At 44.5% G+C, this 18,069-nt stretch overlaps 1 protein-coding gene across 2 annotated transcripts in view; it reads right to left on the bottom strand.

Annotated features, from left to right (window-relative positions):
* SH3PXD2B (SH3 and PX domains 2B) overlaps positions 1–18,069 on the bottom strand; it is a 102,260-nt gene that overhangs the window by 38,118 nt on the left and 46,073 nt on the right. For both annotated transcript variants that reach the window (XM_045501377.1, XM_045501387.1), the window contains exon 4: positions 11,924–12,000. In XM_045501377.1, coding sequence (XP_045357333.1) covers positions 11,924–12,000 — 77 coding nt within the window. The remainder of the gene's footprint in view (positions 1–11,923; positions 12,001–18,069) is intronic.

Genomic DNA, 18,069 nt, shown 5'->3' with positions numbered 1-18,069 from the left:
TGGACTTCATGCCACGTCATCATTCTTACACAACTTCATCTCTACTGGATATTGGGTGTCTACTGCACAAACGTATCCTACTTTACCGACCCAGCTGCCTAGTGGTGAACGCTTAGCTTGTTTCCAACACGCCTGCATGGATGTCTTAACTCACAGATCTGCAGTGTTAAAGTGAAGGCGCAGCTTTAGGATTTGGGTAGAGGTTAGAAGTTCCCAAGTTATGGGGCACGTGGGTGGCCCAGTAGATTAAGCATCTGACTTTGGCTCAGGTCATGACTTCATGGTTCATGAGTTTGAGCCCCACATTGGGCTCGCTGCTGTCAGCACAAAGCCCGCTTTGGATCCTCTGTCCCCCCTCCCCCACTCACTCTCTTAGATAAATAAAAAAAAAAATTTTTTTTAAGTTTTACTTTTTTATTTTTTTTAATGTTTATTTCTGACAGAGAACGAGAGAGAGAGAGAGAGAGAATAAGAGAGGAGAGCAGAGAGAGGGAAACACAGAATCTGAAGCAGGCTCCAGGCTCTGAGCTGTCAGCATAGAGCCGGATGTGGGGCTCGAACTCACAAACCATGAGACCGTGACCTGAGCCAAAGTCGGACACTTAACTGACTGAGCCACCCAGGTGCTCCCCCCGCCAAAAAAAGTTTTAAAGAAAAGAAGTTCCGAGGTTACTGAGGGATTGAAACATCTGGTATCTCCCACTGCCCGAGTCATATAAATCTGCCATCCCAGCTCATCAGTTAAAGGACCCTCAGAGGTGTGCCAGCGGATTGGATAAGGAGTGGGTAGAAAGCACAAATGGGACTAGGTGTTGTGCTAATTTACCTACCAATAGGTATCCATTCCTTGATTCAACAGACATGATCTTTGTGCCCAGAACTGCATGGTTTCTGTGTCCAATACAAGAAGTATAAGGTATATCCTGATCACGAAGCGATTTGAAACTAAGACACGGCTCCACAACGAATAAACAGCTCAGCTTAACAAATCTATTTAAGCCCCTTCTGGCGCAGCTCCTGAGGACGCGGATCTGTGTGCAGTAATGCAGCTTCGTGCACGCATTTTATTACAAACTTCTATGCAGGGAGGGCGCCTGGGCCCATGCACAGATTTGAATAGCACAGGCCATTCTGCCAGCCCACAGTCATGCTCTGGAGTGGGCAGGACTCCTGTACCCCCTTACCATGCTGAGTGTGAGCTGGGCGTGGAAAAATCGTGTCTTGTATTTTCTACATGACAAGCCTCCATAAACTCACCTCCCATTCATCCCCTGCAAAGTGACCCCCCCCCAACCCTGCCACAGGGCTGTGATGGACTAATGGGGAGACGGATGCAGGGGAGGTCTCCAACGGCACCCTTCTTGGAGCCTCAGGAGGTATTCTGAGTTATTTTTCTGGTTTTTAAAAAGTTAAAAAAAAATTTTTTTTAAATCTTATTCGTTTTTGAGAGACAGAGAGAGACGGAGCATGAGTGGGGGAGGGGCAGAGAGAGAGGGAGACACAGAATCCGAAGCAGGCTCCAGGCTCCGAGCTGTCAGCACAGAGCCTGATGCGGGGCTGGAACTCACAGACCACAAGATCAAAACCCGAGCTGGAGTTGGACGCTTAACTGACTGAGCCACCGGCGTCCCTGGTTTTTAGAAAGTTTTAATTGTGGTAAAAGACACATAAAATTTGTCATTTTCATCATTTTTTTTTAAAAGTAGGCCCCATGCCTGACATGGGGCTCGAACTCATGACTCTAGACCAAGAGGTGCATGCTCTACTGACCGAGCCAGCCAGGTGCTCCATCATCTTAACCATTTTTAAGCACAGGGTTCAGTGGCATTAAGTACATCCACTGTGTTGTGCAATCATCACCAACACCCATCCCCAGAACTCTATTTTGCAAATCTGAAGCCCTGTACCTATTAAACGATTCCCCCTTTCCCCAGCTCCTGGCAACCATTCTGCTTTCTGTCTGTATGAGTCTGACTACTCTAAGTACCTCATACAAATGGAATGACACATTTGTCCTTTTGTGACGGGCTGCTTTCACTTAGCTAATGGCCTCTAGGTCCATCCATGTGGCAGCATGTGCTGGAATTTCCTTCCTTTTCAAGGCTGAGTAACATTCCACCGGAAGGATATGCCACATTTTGTTTATTCGTTCAGCCAAAGATGGTCACTTGGGTTGCTGACCCTGCACAGCCTCTGAGTCAGGCTCCTGTCCCGGATCTAAAGTGGGAGAACACATGTGAAGCGGGTGGACATGTTTTTAGTAGGGTGATGTCCCCAGTTACTGTCCATGCTCTATCCTTCTGGGTTGAAAGATGTTGACCATACGGGGCCTGATATTTGTGGTTCGTTGATTTTATTAGCCTTGAAGTAGCTTCTGCTCTGTAGCAAATCCCCAAGAACTGACCTTTTCCAGGCCGGAGGCAGACAGCCCAAGAGGGAGAGAGTGGGCCCTCCCCTCCCCTGCCTCTGGTCCCTGACCGTCTTCTCCTTCTGGCTTAGAGTATTCATTCTTCCTGGGACGAGCTGCCATCTTGGGGACCCCTGTGGCTCTCTCATTCCTCCGAAACCCTGCAGTTCTTACAGTTAGAACCACATAATGAAAGAGCTGATTATATGCTGGACCGTGGCTGCTTAGTGGGCAGAAATCTTGCGGCTCCCCCCAGACTGCAATAACACCATTCATTCCCTTATGTGGGCTCAGCACTCGATGGCTCCTGAAACGCGCTTGTCTGTGTCATTCCATGTAATCCTGGGAGGGCTGGCCCATTTCAGAGATGGGCAAATGGAAGCTCTGGGGAAGTAGGTAGGACTTGAGAGCCCAGGACTGGCTGACACCAGCTCCTCTACCCCAAATCTACAGAGGGCAGGGGTACATAGTTGCTCATCCTGCACCTTTCCTCATGCCTAGACAGTGCTGGGGAGACCTTCATACCTGGTTTAAAGTATTCACTGGATCAATGACACGAGGAAATGGCCTGGATGTGGCCACGTGGCCCTGTTTGGGGACAGCAGGGTGGGCCCCGAGGTGGCCATGGCCACTGCCTACAGGGGCTGCAGCAAGGGTGCTCCTTGCTGAAATGAGCAGAGGCTCCAGGAGGACCAGCGAGGGAAGGGACAACAAGGCCCACGGAAACTTCCTGACAATGCCAAGTTCTCTTTTGGTTTTGAGTAATTCCTGGGAAGTAAAAGCCAAACCTCCAAACCATAAAATACAGCCAAGTTACTAATAAAAGGCAGCCTGAACGCTTTGATGTTTGCCCCTTCCATTCTGGAAGGACAGGCTAACAGTAAAAACATGACCTGGGGCAGAGCAATACTCCAGAATCATCTTGTGTTTGGTCAGTAAAGACAAAGAACCATAGTTCCAGGAAAATTCGGTTCTTCCCTGGATAGAGTCCGGGCCTTTTGGATAAATGTGGCTGGTCAATGCAGGGAGGAGAGGAGAGGTAAGAACAACTGTTGTTTGCTGAGGGTGACGAGGAAAGGTCAGACAGACCCAGCTCTTCATTCTGGCTCTAGCCATGTCCCATCACCTCTCTGAGCCTCAGTTTGCTCATCTGTAAAATGGAAATCACTAACATCCATGTCGGAAGGTTGTGCTACAAGACTTTAAGACTTCCATCATACACCAGCCCCTTGGTAACATTAAGTTAACCCTTTGTCTCTCAGTACTGTATCAAGTACAATAGGGTGGTGGTTCCCAGAGGTGGGTTTAGAGCCAGCAAGAGGACTCTTAAATAACAGCGGCTTGGCTAGTGAGGGAGTTTTCTCAGCTTCAAAAGAGTGCCCCAGAGAATGAACACTTCTCTCTCTTTACATTTTATTTTTATCATGTTTAAAAATTGACTTATTCTGAGTGAGGGGAGAGAGAGAATCCCGAGCAGGCTCCACGCTGTCAGCAGGGAGCCTGATAGGGCTTGAACTCAAGAACTGTGAGGTCAATGACCTGAGCCCAAATCAAGAGTCGGATGCTTAGCCGACTGAGCCACTCAGGTGACCCTCTCTTTATATTTCAACAATTTTATTTTAGGGTGATAAGAACAGTCCCCACAAGATCTACCCTCATAGGAAATTTTAAGCGTACAATACAGTATTGTTGGCTGTAGATCTCTACAGCTTATTCATCTCGCTTGCCTGAAACTTTACGCCCGTAGGTTAGTAACTCCCCATTTTTCCGTCCCTCCAGCCCCTGGTTAGCACCATTTAGCTCTGTGATTCTATGAGTTTGACTATTTTAGATACCTCATGTAAGTGAAATTATGTAGTATCTTATCTTTTTGTGACTGGCTTATTTCACTTTAGCACAGGTTCATCCACATTGCCACATATTCAGAATATCCTTCTTTTTAAAGGTGGAATAGTATTCTATTGTACGTATATACCACATTTAGGTTGTTTCCACGTCTTGGCTACCATGAATGGTGCTGCAATGAACATGGGAGTGATTGTATCTCTCCCAGATCCTGACTTCAATCTCTTTGGATGTATACCCAAAAGAAGTGCGATTGCTGGATCACATGGTAGTACTATTTTAAGTTTTTTGAGGAACCTCCATACTGTTTTTCATAGTGGATGCATTTTGCATTCCCACCAACGGTATGCAAGGGTTCCAATTTCTCCATATCCTTACCAACACTTGTTTTTTTTTGTTTTTTAATAATAGCCATCCTGACAGATGCGAGGTGATATCACATTGTGGTTGTCACTTGCATTCCCCTGATGATTAGTGACATTCAGCAGTTTTTCATATATACAGTTAGTCATTTGTAGATCTTCTTTGGAGAAATGTCTATTCAAGTTCTTAGCCCATTTTAAAATCAGGGTATTGGCTTTTTTGCTATTGAGATATATGGGTTCTTCATATATTCTGGAGATTGACCCCTTCACAGATACCGGATTTGCAAATATTTTCTCCCATTCTGTAGGTTGCTTTTTTTTCCACTCTGTTGATTATTTCCTTTGCTTTGCAGCTTTTTTGTTTAATACAGTCCCACTTGTTTATTTTTATTTTTGTTGCCTCTGCTTTTGGTATCAGATCCATGAAATCACTGCCAAGAGCCCTGAAATATACCCACACATACGGGCAACTGATTTTTGACAAAAGCGCCAAGAACATACAATAAGGGAAGTGACGGTCTCTTCAACGAGTGGTGCTGGGAGAACAATATCCACACGCAGAAGAATGACATCGGGCTCTCATCTCACACCACACACAAAAATCCACTCCACGTGGTTTAAAGATTGAAACATAAGACCCCAGACTCTGGAATTCCCGGAAGAAAAGGCTTTTCTAACTTGCCTCCTAAGAGCAGGACCAGGCTGCATGGAGCTTTGGGCAGGCAGGCAGCAGCAGCTGGTTAGATTGAAAGACATATCCTTTGTTGCGGTCGTTTCATTGCTCTTACTTTTATTTTTATGGCAAATGATGCCAGTTTTATATTATGGTTGTGTTAGAAAACTTCTTCTAAAATGTGTATTTTTAAGAAGTTAAAAAAGTGAGTTCATTTGAATAATAATGATACAGGGGGTAGCATATAGTAAAACTCTTGAAGAGAGGTCTCAAATGGCTGGTGTCTGGTGAGCGCAGCTGTTGGGTGCCTACAGTTTACTTGTTTTTTAATGTTTATTTCTTTTGAGAGAGAGGGAGAGAGCATGCACGCATGTGAGCAGACGAGAGGCAGAGAGAGAAGAAGAGAGAAAGAATCCCAAGTTGGGTCAGGGCTGTCAGCACAGAGCCCAGTGCGGGGCTCAAACCCACCAACCGTGAGATCATGATCTGATCCAAAATCAAGAGTTGGTTGAGTGTCTGACTCTTGATTTTGGCTCACGTCATGATCCCAGGGTCGTGGGATTGAGCCCCGTGTCAGGTTCCATGATGAGCATGGAGCCTGCTTGGGATTGTGTCTGTCTGTCTGTCTGTCTGTTTCTCTCTCCCTCTGCCCCTCCCCCCTCTTGTGCTCTCTCTTTAAAAAACAAAACAAAACAAAACACTACATTATGGGTGTGCATACTCAACGTGTGTGTAAGCTACATTCCAATGATGGTTAAAATCTGAAGCATCTTCACTAGAAATGATCATTTTTAGCAAGTAAAAAACTCTAATCACAAGCCCTCCCTCCTGAAAAGGCTACTTCATGGCTTCTGTTGTCTTCACCTCTGATCAACACCATAGCCTTTATCCACCAGCATAACAGTTGTTAGAAATGAAATTCTTTACTGGTGGAATGAAGAATGTTCGAGAAATATTCTCAGATACTCTAACCCTTGCATAAAAAGAACCTGACATATCCATCCTCCAAAATGGTGCACTGGGTCTAGGGTTCTGAATCCACTGTGTTCTGTTTCTTCTAGGGGATTTTACTGTCACACCTGCTAATCACCAGTGGGATTAGCTGATCCTGGCACAGGGATAATCATTCCATTTGTCTTGAGGAAACGTTCATGTGAAGTGGTGTCAGACAGTTGGCATTCCAGTAAGCTTGCAGAACAACTTGAGAGGCTGTTTAGGGAGGTGCTTGATAATAAATGTTTGTATATGTGGCAAAATTTGGCATGTTTCCACTGTGTTCTTCAATGAACAGAGGTTCTTAAATTTAGTGTAGTCAAATAAATCAATCTCTTTATGGTTGGTACTTTGTGCCTTTAGAAAGCCTTCTAAACCTAGAGATTATGAAGTTCCCCCCCCTCCCCCTATTTTTACCTTCTAAAGCCATTTATAGTATTGCCTCTTACATTTAGGTCTTTAACTTCCTTGGAAATGATTACATGTGTGGTGTGAGGCAGGGATTAGTTATCTTTTGTTTGTTTTCCTTATAAGGATTCCCATTAAAATTTTTTTTTAATGTTTATTTATTTTTGAGACAGGGAGAGACAGAGCATGTACAGGGGAGGGTCAGAGAGAGGGAGACACAGAATATGAAGCAGGCTCCAGGCTCTGAGCTGTCAGCACAGAGCCCGACGAGCGGCTAGAACTCACAGACTGCAAGATCATGACCTGAGCCGAAGTCAGCTGCCTAACCGACTGAGCCACCCAGGCGCCCCATAAGGATTCCCATTTACTGAAGAATCCCACCTTTTCTCAATGACCTGTAAGGCTGCCTTTGCCAGTATTAAAATGTCCAAATACACACAGGTCTGTTTCTGGATTCTCTATTTTGTTCCAAAGGTTTGTTTCCTTATGCCAACACCATACTATGTTAAGTACTGTAACTTTATAATAGGTCTAGCAGAGCAGAAGGTTTCTTCCTAGCTGGTAACTAGGTCTAGGGATACCTACAGCCTTTGTCTATCTTTCCCTATTGGAGACTACCAATTTCTACTAAAATAAGGCTAAGAGTGATAGATTAAATTGGCTTAAGTCAGCTCACAACAATGTCAATAACAGATACCCAAATGCTAAATAAGTCTATGTAGTCTGTAAAAGATTTTGCAGACTGTGTGAATAGATAGTTTCATCTCCTTCCAGGAGGGCAGTTCCCTTGAAGCTAAGCCAGGGAATTTGGCCAACCAAAACCCCAAAATATCTGCTCTGCTTCTTATGATGCATTAATAGCAGGGGGTGGTAACTTCCATGTGGCTCATACAACATAAGCAGCTTCTTCCCTATGGCTAATCCAAGTGAATTCATGATCTCCGTACCATTCCAAGCATCAGCCAGACGCAGGCAGCTGCTGCTATCTGTTCGTTTCAGGGTTTTATTAAATCTCCTTTTCAAAATCAAATGTCTAGAGGTTCGTGACCCCCTGGGTATGAGGAAAGTGTGACTCTGGAGAGGAGTTGGGTGGGCAAGGGAAGAAGAAGGATAGCACAATTTGGTCTGAGAAATCCCCAGCTGGCCAAGGTGACCCCAGAGGTCCAAAGTTCTTGCCAGCAAGGCTGGCACAAAGGACTTTTAGGCTCTAGAGGTTTGAAAAGACACAAAGCACAGATGATCCGAACTTTCCTCTGAGAGCTGGGAGGCAGTGGCAGCATCTTTGTGCCTGGGTGACCTTCTCTGTGCTTCACTCCCCAATCCTTTTTTAAGGGTATCTTTAGGAGAGAAAGAGTCTGAGTTTATCTACGTCTATGAAATATATGCTTGAATATTTTGATCTCTTGAATTTTTACTTTCTTAAGAGAGGCCATATGTGGTATGTGAGTGCCAAAGCCTAAAAGGCCAGGGTTCAACCATCAAACTCTGTAATACTCTCATTGTAAGTAACTTTGTCGGGTCTCTGTTTCCTCATCTACACAATGGGAATAGTAAAACCTACTTCTCAAGGTTATTGGAGGGATGAAACGAGGTTATGTCCAGTAAAGAGAGGACAGGAGTGATCAGGAATGATTTTCTACCCTTCCATGACCTCTCCTGCCAAGACAAGGGTCATCTATGCCCACACTGCCTCCTTTAAATTTTTTTATAGATGTATTGAAGTATAATTTATGTACATAAGAACCACCCATTATAAGTGCACAATTCAATGATATTTAGTAAATTGTAGAGTGTGCAACCATGACCACAATCCAGTTTTAGAACTTTTCCATCACCTCAAAAATTTCCCCCACCTAATTTGCAGTCCATGTCTGCCTATGCTGTCTTCAGGCCTAGGAAACCACTGATGTGCTTTCTGTCTCCGTAAAGTCGCCTCTTCTGCACATTTCATGTAGATGGAATCATGCAGTATGTAGTCTTTTGCATCTGGCTTTTTTCAGCATCATGTTTTTGAGATTCATCCAAGTTGCAGCATTTATTGGTCTTTCACTGCATTTTACTGTCGAATAATGGTCGATTGTATGATTATTCCACATTTTCTTTATCCATGCGCCTGACGATGGACATTTGGATTGCTTCCAATTTTGGGCTATTATGGATTAGTACTGCTAGAATATGTACATCCGAGTCTTTGTGTGGACATAGTTTTTCAATTCTCTTGAGTAGATATCAAAGAGTAGTTATACGGTAAATTTCACTTTTTGAAGAAACTGCCAAACTGTTTTCCAAAGTGGCTTTCCATCATGTATCCCCTCCAGAATGAGGGCTCTAATTTCTCCGTATCTTTACCAGCTCTTGGTTTTGTCTGTCTTGTTGATTATAGCTATTCCAAGGGCTGCGTAGGGTATCTCATTATGGTTTTATTTTGCATTGCCTAATGAATAAAGAAGCTGAACACCTTGTTATGTGTTTTATGTGTTTCCTAGGTGAAATTTCTATTCAAATCTTTTGCCTATTTTTAAACCAGGCCATCTTTATTGTTGAGTTGCAAGAGTTCTTCATATAGACTCAATACAAGGCCCTTGTCAGAGATATGATTTACAAATATTTTCTCCTAATCTGTGGTGTGTGTCTTCATTTTCTTCATGGGATCTTTTTGAAGTACAGAGTTCGGAAGTTTAATGAGTCCCATTTATCAATTTTTCTCTTTTGGTGTCACAACTAGGAACTCTCTGCCTAAACTACAGTCATGAGGATTTTCTCCTATGTTTTCTTCTAGAAGTTTTATAGTTTTAGCTCTTACGTTTAGGTCTGTGATCCATTTTGAGTTGTTTTTTGTGCATGGTGTGAGGTAGGGATCCAACATAATTTTTTTCTTTTATTTGGTGTACGGATGTCCTATTATCCCACACTGTTAAAAAGATTATCCTTTTCCTACTGAATTTCTTGGCACCATTCTGAAAATCATTTGACTATAAATTTCACAAAAGTTTATTTCTAGCCTCTTACTTCTGTTCCACTGATCCACATGCCTATCCTTATGCCAGTACCACACTGTCTTCATTGCTATAGCTTTGTAGGAAGTTTTGAAAATGGATAGTAGAAGCCTCTAATTTTGTTCTTTTTCATAACTGTTTTGGCTATTTTGGGTTCCTTGCATTTCTCCACACAATTTAGGATCAGCTTGTAAATTTCTCTAAAAAAGCTTACTAGGATTTTGCCAGAGATTATATTCAATCTATAGGTCAACTGGGGGAGAATTGCCATTTTATTTTATTTTATTTTATTTTATTTTATTTTATTTTATTTGTAGTATCTTTTGTTTTGTTGGTCATTGGAAAGTTTGAGAGAGACAGCGTGAGAGGGGAAGGGGCAGACAGAGAGAGAGGAAGAGAGAGAGAATCCCAAGCAGACCCTGCACAGAGCCTGATGCAGGGCTCAAATTCACTAACTGTGAGATCATGACCTGAGCTAAAACCAAGAGTTGGACTCCCACCAACTGAGCCACCCAGGCGCCCTGGGATTTGTTTTTCTTTGTATTTCTAGTCCTGTCTTTCATCCATTTTTCCTATATGGTTGTTTGTCTTTTTCATATCAATTTCTCTACACACACACATACACGTGTATATATTATACACACACACAAATATACAATATATTGTCCTCATTAAGACATTCATCCTAACACTCAAATTCTAATTTGCCCTCCTAGATTTTTAAAAAGTTTTTATTTAAATTCCAGTTAGTTATACAGTGACTCAACACTTCCATACAACACCCAGTGCTCATCATAAGTACCCTCCTTGATCCTCATCACCAATTTCACCCATCCCCTCCCCCTCCCACCCCTCTGGTAACCACCAGTTTGTTCTCTATAATTCAGAGTCTGTTTCTTGATTTCTCCCCCCCACCTCTCTCTCTCTCTCTCCCCCTTTGTTCATTTGTTTTGTTTCTTAAATTCCACATATGAGTGAAATCATATGGTATTTGTCTTTCTCTGACTGACTTATTTCACTTAGCAATATGCTCTCTAGCTCCTTCCATGTCGTTGCAAAGGCAAGATTTCATTCTTTTTTATGGCTGAGTAACAACTGCCATTTTAACACTATTGAATCTTCCAATCCATGAGTATGGAATGTCTCTCCATTAATTTTGAGCTGGTTTAATTTCTGTCAAGTGTTTTGTAGTTTCAATGTATAAACCTTGTAATTCTTTTATTAAATTTATTCCTAAGTATTTTATTTATTTTGATATTATTGAGAATGGAATTATTTCCTTAATTTCATTTTTGGATTGTTCATGCTTAGTGCTTAGAAATACAATGATTTTTGATATTGATCTTGTATCCTGTGATCTTACTAAACTTTTGTATTAGTTCTAGTAGGTTTTTTTTTGTGGATCCCTTAAGACTTTCTACAATAGAATCATGTCATTTGTGAAGGAAGGCAGTTTTACTTCCTCCTTTCCAACCCATATGCCTTTTATTATTTCTTTTTTTGTCTGCTTACATTGGCTAGATCCTCCAGCAAAATGTAGAACAGAAGTGGCAAGAAAAATGTACTTGCTTTGTTCCTGATCCTAGGGAGAGAGAGCAGTTACTGCTCCATTGTGATAGTATTTCTTGCTCTTCCCACCCTCTCCAATCAGAGCTTCTAGCGATTTGAAGCTAGAGAAATAAATACTAAAGATAAGGGAAACTAAACAGAGGAAAAGCATGCTTTTTTTCCCCAACCACAGCCTCCAGTCAAACGAAATACAACCAAAAGGCAGGCACCTTGTGGTTTAGAACATTCAAGGGATTGGAAGCCAGCTGCACTGTCCAACAACAGGGGTTGGCTGAATAACTTCTGGGACATTCACACACAGTAGAATACCATGCAACCAGTTACGGGAGGTTCAAGAGAATGTTTTTATAGCATGGGGAAATTCTTATATTACAATATTAAAGGAAAAAGAAAGAGCAACAAAAATAACACATGTGGGATAGTGTCAAAACCATAAAGAAATGCATGTAGAGAGAAAAGATAGAAAGGAAACATAAGAACCTTAATAATTGTTGCCTCTGAGTTAAGGGATCATGGGTGGCTGTTTTTCTGTTTTTACATTTCTTTGAACTGCAGATGACTATTTTGTAGCCAGAAAGGGAAAAGAAGGAAAAAAAAACACACACACACACACAACCCAATGAAAGACATGAGACACAGGGCAAGTGTTGGCATTTCTTAGACCGACCTTACAGTATTCATCAATTGGGATCAGGCGTTTGACAGCAACATCCCGGATGTGGCTTCTTCGGAAGAGAATTTTGCCTGCAGAAAATGAAAGCACACGTGACACTGTATGCGAGCAATGACAAGCTGTCAGCAATCCTGGAGGGTGTGGATGTGGCTGCCTCTGTTAGGTGTGAGTGGTACCCAAATTCCTGGCTTCCAGTAATATCCCCTGTTGGATGTCCACAGGGCCTGGATGACCCCATGCATGGTCTTCCAAAGCCTTGTTCACAGATCAAGTGCAAGGGCTTGAGTGACTGGGGTCGACTAGGCAAGTTTTGGTGAGATAAGGGAGGCTGCACCAATCGTGTGGAAGGAAGGGGCTCCTGCCAGATGAAGAAGGTAGGTCAGATCTGATGATCCAACTCCAGGGTTCTCAGATGGGGCAAGCAGTAGAAAGGACACTCTGATATGTCCAACCTAACAGCTCAGTTTCCTTTCTTCCTCTTTCCTCGTACACCTAGTCTAGTCTTACATTCCCCAAATACTCCACAGTCTTCATTATTTTCTGTCTTTTGCTCTGTCTGGAAAACCTTCCCCATCCAACGTCACCCACTCTCCCAGTGGGAAACTTTTTACCCACTTTAAATGGACTAAGAGTTCATGTCTCTTTCTGACTGCACACATCACATTGTTGATTTACATCTTCTTCTTTCCTACCAATCATGGAGCTCTGCACAAGAAGGGATGGACTGGGCCTTAGTCAATTGTGTGCCCTCACCACATGGCACTCATGTTTGATGAATGTATAAAGGGGGATTTCACTTGCCAAGATGACAAATCCTTCAATTGACAAATCCTTCAAGATGACAAATTCCTTACAATCAGTTCTCTCTAACAGAAGAGTTCCAAGCCTTCCTATTTCACTGAAAACGAACTGAGAATCAATTGATGAATTGCTCGGTGATATCCAGAGCTTCTAGTGTGACATGTGGGCAGGTCACAGGCAAAGACAAGTATATAAACGATGCCGCTGAGGATGTCTGGAAATATCCAAGATGCTAAAATGTTATGGGTGAGGTTTGTTTAAAGCAAATTGGTGAGGGGCTCCTGGGTGGCTCAGTCGGTTAAGGGTCTGAATCTTGATTTCGGCTTAGGTCATGATCTCATGGTTTGTGGGAGGGAGCCCAATTCAGGCTCTGCCCTGACAGCACAGAGCCTGCTTGGGATTCTCTCGCTCTGCCCCTCCCCGCTCATGTGTACATGCTCTCTCTCTCCCAAAAGACATAAATGTTAAAAAAAATTAAGCAAATTGGTGAGTTCCCGTGAGTCTCACAGGGGAGAGTCATAGGCAGATGGTGGTCAAGTACATGCACTGACCATTAAGACAGCTCGGCCTTACCCTTTTGGACCTGTCACACAGGGAGGGGGTGAGCAAAATCAGACATAAGACACCAAGGGGGGGCCAAAAAGGTGGGGGATGGAGACAAGCTCCTCTGCCAAGCTTATCAGAGTGTCAAGAGGTCTCCAGGGGGAAGTCAAAGAGGAAGACACAGGGGGACCATAGCGTTTCAGACAGCAGAGTACGGACAGCTATGGAGAGCTTCACTTACTTCTGGCCTGAGGAGGCAGGTCAAGGAGAGGAATTTGGGTCACGAGCCTGGCAGGGTGAGGAGAGATCAATCAGCATGCAAACATTGCTCTGGTGAGACCGCATAGAATGAGCTTGGGTGAGCAGGAACTGAATAGGAGGAAAGGTCCAAAGGAATTTTCGTAATAGGACAGAACTGGAAATGATGATGGGAGATAGTGTACTGCCTTTGAGATGTTCCATGCAAGCTGGTAAGGGAGATTTGCACCCAAAGAGGCCATGTGGCTAATCTAACATTTAAAATTATCTGACCACTTGCTCTTGGGCAAAAGGGCACAATTAGGATATTAGGTAGATATGGTCAGCCTCATAGTGAGGTGTTTTTTTTGTTTGTTTGTTTTGTTTTGCTTAATTTCTACCAATTAGAAAGAAAACAACAACCCACAGTGAGATCAAATACATCTTCCTCATATTCCTTAATAACAAAGAATCTCCTTTGTTTATTATGGTGATTGTTTTAATTCTGCTCATGAGTCAAACTTCGGACATACCATGTCTATTAGGAAAGAAAAAATCGAGAAGAAAATGCATCACAGGATTCAAAGTGCTTGTCTCCAAGGGGTAGAAGACAAAGCCTTTTTGTTTTCTTCCTTGACTTTCCCCAAATTTCCTACCATAAACATGCATTGCTTCCGGAATCAGAAAATTTTGTCCTTTACAATAAAAAAGTAAATTACGCAGCCAAGCGGGGAGGGTTTACAACCTGGCATCCCTGCTCTTAGTTGATAGATAACAGTCTCCACGTGAGCCCTCTGCGGGCCAGCGCAGGGGGCTGCCCTATTTCCCAACAGGGAGGGACCCTGCTGACATTTCGGGTGGGGCAGTCTTTCCTTGTGTGGGAGGGTTCCCCACCCTGCAGGATGTTTAGCATCCGTGGCCCAAATCCAGAGAAAGCGCGCAGCCTTCCCAACCCCTTTCCACCCCCAGTCACTGTGATAATCACATTACCACCCTCATGGGTGGGACCATTTGCAGTTTAGAACCCCTAGGAGAATCCTGGGCCTTGAGGAAAAACAAGGAATGCATGCCTGTGAAGAGAAATCTCCTACAGCAAAAACATTTGGTCCCATTTTGATATAACGTCCCTTTCTGTAAATCAGAGGAAGGGTGGAGAGTGGGGTTGTTCAGGCCTCTTACTGGGGAGATCGTGACCCGACTCAAACAATTCACAACGGGCATGCTGCTAGCACTGGCCCATGGGAACAGCACAGGCTGGTCCTGGAGGCACCACCACCAAAGAGAATTCACCCGAGGCCCAGCCTGCAGGGGCAGAGAGAGAAGGATGGAGAACTCAGGCACCTTCAATGTCTCCTGGATGGGTGACACAACAACAAAAGCACCATTCCTCTCCCTGCGTGGCCTCCGTGGGATAGGAGTCTCGGGGTAGATGTCTGGGGACAGGAAGCCCCGTGGCAGCAGTGGCACCTGCCAGGGAGGCCACAGACTCTGCAGTCAGAGAGGCCCTGGGCCAATTCCAAGGTGGTCTCTTACTGACTATGCTGCCTTGGGAAATTCATTTCTCTCTCAGATCCTCAGTCTCCTTATCTGTAAAATGGGAGAGCAGCCCCTGTTTCTTAGTAGTACCCTCCATGACACACGCAGCACAGGGCCTGGCCCTTCCTAGGCGCTCACAAAAAGAGTAAATCACTTAAAAAAAAACATGGGTTAGATGATACGGCCTTATATTCTGCAATTAAGAGCACACGTTCTTTCCTCAACCTGCAGCTTAGTTTGTGAAGACCTGTCTCCAATGGGCTAACTCATCGTCTGTCCGCAGCAGAACTGGAACCTAGCTCAGGCCCTGGGCTGCGGGGCAGAAGCACGTGGCCAGTACCTCCTTGACCGGTGGCTCTGAGTGAAATGCCAGTTGGGCAACGGCCCCTTGTCTGCACCTGATGCCTTTCCATGTGAGCTGTAGGGAAGGAGGGTGAGCCCGAGCCTTCCCCGGCAGGCCAGCTTTCCTGGAGTGGAAAGGGTGCTCAGCAGAGAGCACAGCCTTTGGTGGGAATGGGCAGGCTTTTGTTTTCCACAGTGGTGGAAGGCCAAACTGTAAGTCTTATTTTTCAAGCTGCATCCTCTGCCAAGTTGGCTTCCCCAGCTCTTGCTGGGATGGAAAATTGTACAGGGCTCCTTTCCCCTCCCCCTGCCTTTGTGCTAACATGAGACTTGCTTTTGTTCTGCTGACGCGGCAGTCCTGGCAGAAAACTGACCCCGAGGAGAGGGGATGTGTCTCCCGCGTATCCCTGCCGTTGGCCTCGGCTTCAAGGAAAAGCCAAGGGGTGGGCTGGGAAGGAATGCTCTAGGGGTCCTGGGGCCCGACCAGACCACTCCAAGCTGCAAGTCGGTACCCTGAGCAGGGCAAATGGGGCTGAGTCTCTGAGAAGAGCATTTTCATAAATTCGTGGGTGGAAGATTACGTAACTACAAAAGCTTTCAGGGGCTTGGGAGAGGGGCGGTTCAAGTTCTTCCCTGTCCTGGGAAGTTTTTTCAGAGCTGGTTTTGCCTTTCATCCAGTGAAGAGTTACAACTTACTGCTTTCCTTCCTTTCCTTGAAGAAAGGCCTACATTTAGAGTCCAGTTCAACTTGAATATTCAGACTGATCATTTATGTATGACTCTCAAATATGAATACCAAGACATTCCAAAGGAATATCCCAGGATCCTTGTTCTGACTTTTATAGAGAACCCACTATATCCAAGGGCAAGAAGCTTGTAAAAGGGGAGTCATGGTCCCATTTTATAGATGTAGAAACTGAGGCTCAGGGGCAGGGGGATGTCATCTGCTGGAAGTCACACAACTGGGTCTGTTGGACTTTAAAGCACACGCTGTGGGGCACTGCTATTTGGCAGCTGCAGTCGGTACACTGGGTTTTCTCCAATAGGAAACAAAAATTCCAGGGTGATTGCACACTTTCTCCGTGGAAGAACTAAAAACATTAGCTTTTTTAGGCAAATGATTCTCCCAGTGGATGGGGGCCTGGCAAATACATCTACCCTGTCTCTAAACCCACTTGATGATGCTAACATCTGGAAGAACCCACTCGATGTGCTGCCGACTGCAGAACTCTGGGGTGGGGGAGGGGAGAGTGGGCTCCTGTGTGACCCAGAGAGTCCCCCTCCTCTCTGGGCCTGCTTCCTGTCTGCAAAATGAAAAAGATGGAAAGGGCCCTCCTAGCGCTAAATATTTGTGATTTGGGGCGATTGTCAATTTGTTGATTGTCTGTACATAAAAATAGTAAGTGCTTGGTTGCTGCTAGTTCTGTGTCAGTCCCTTAGCTAATCCTCATAACAACTTTATCACTTAAGCATCATTATCATCTCCAATTTGCAAATGGAAATAATGTGCGTGCTTAAATAATTTACCGAAGGTAACCGAGTGGATCCGCAGGGCACTGGGATTTGAACTTGGGCCCTCTGACTTCAGGCATGAATTTTGGGGCCAGCCATACCAGTGTTTAACCCCAGCTCTGCTACTTGTGCAAATGATTATAATTCCTCTGAGCCTCAATTTCCTCATCTGTGAAATGGGCACAGGGTTGTTCTGAAGACTAAATGTGGTAATGAATGTAAAGCACTTAGCCCAGTGACTGGCCTGCAGTAGACATCCGATGTTACTACTTGAAGCACTAACTCTGGTTCGGGCAGCCCCGTTTTTTTTTTTTTTTTTTTTTTTTTTTCAACGTTTATTTATTTTTGGGACAGAGAGAGACAGAGCATGAACGGGGAAGGGGCAGAGAGAGGGAAACACAGAATCGGAAACAGGCTCCAGGCTCTGAGCCATCAGCCCAGAGCCTGACGCGGGGCTCGAACTCACAGACCGCGAGATCGTGACCTGGCTGAAGTCGGAGGCTTAACCGACTGCGCCACCCAGGCGCCCCCGGGCAGCCCCGTTTTTTGAGCTGAAGCCTTCATGCTCTTCCTTCGGTAAGGGAATTTTTGCGGGGGAAAGGAACACTTAATGTCTTGAGAGCAGGGACCAGCCATGATTGTATTAACTCCTCCACAGTGCCCAGAGTGGTGCTGGGCACTCAGAAGGTGTTTGGTAGCTATGGTAGACAGGCAGGCAGAATTTCTCAAACGGACCCCAAAGACGTCCCATCCTAGTCCCCAGAGCCTGTGAATATGATGAGATCTCATTCCTGGGCTCATGTTACAATATATGCCATAATTCACTTTAAGTGAGGGAAATTATGCTGGATTAGCTAGGGAGGTATAGTGTAACTGTATGAGCTCTTAAAAAAATTTTTTTTTTAAATATTTATTCATTTTTGAGACACAGAGAGAGACAGAGCGTGAGTGGGGGAGGGTCAGAGAGAGAGGGAGACACCGAATCCGAAGCAGGCTCCAGGCTCTGAGCTGTCAGCACAGAGCCTGATGTGGGGCTCGAACTCACGGATGGCGACATCATGACCTGAGCTGAAGTTGGACGCCCAACTGACTGAGCCACCCAGGCACACCGGAAATAGTACTTTAGCTCTATAGGTACAAGGAAGTAAATTCTGCCAACAACCTGAATG

This window comes from Leopardus geoffroyi, chromosome A1 (assembly GCF_018350155.1).
Source record: "Leopardus geoffroyi isolate Oge1 chromosome A1, O.geoffroyi_Oge1_pat1.0, whole genome shotgun sequence".
Classification (NCBI taxonomy): domain Eukaryota; kingdom Metazoa; phylum Chordata; class Mammalia; order Carnivora; family Felidae; genus Leopardus; species Leopardus geoffroyi.
The sequence above is the reverse complement of the archived record's forward strand: the minus strand, read 5'-3'. Positions and strand labels throughout refer to the sequence as shown.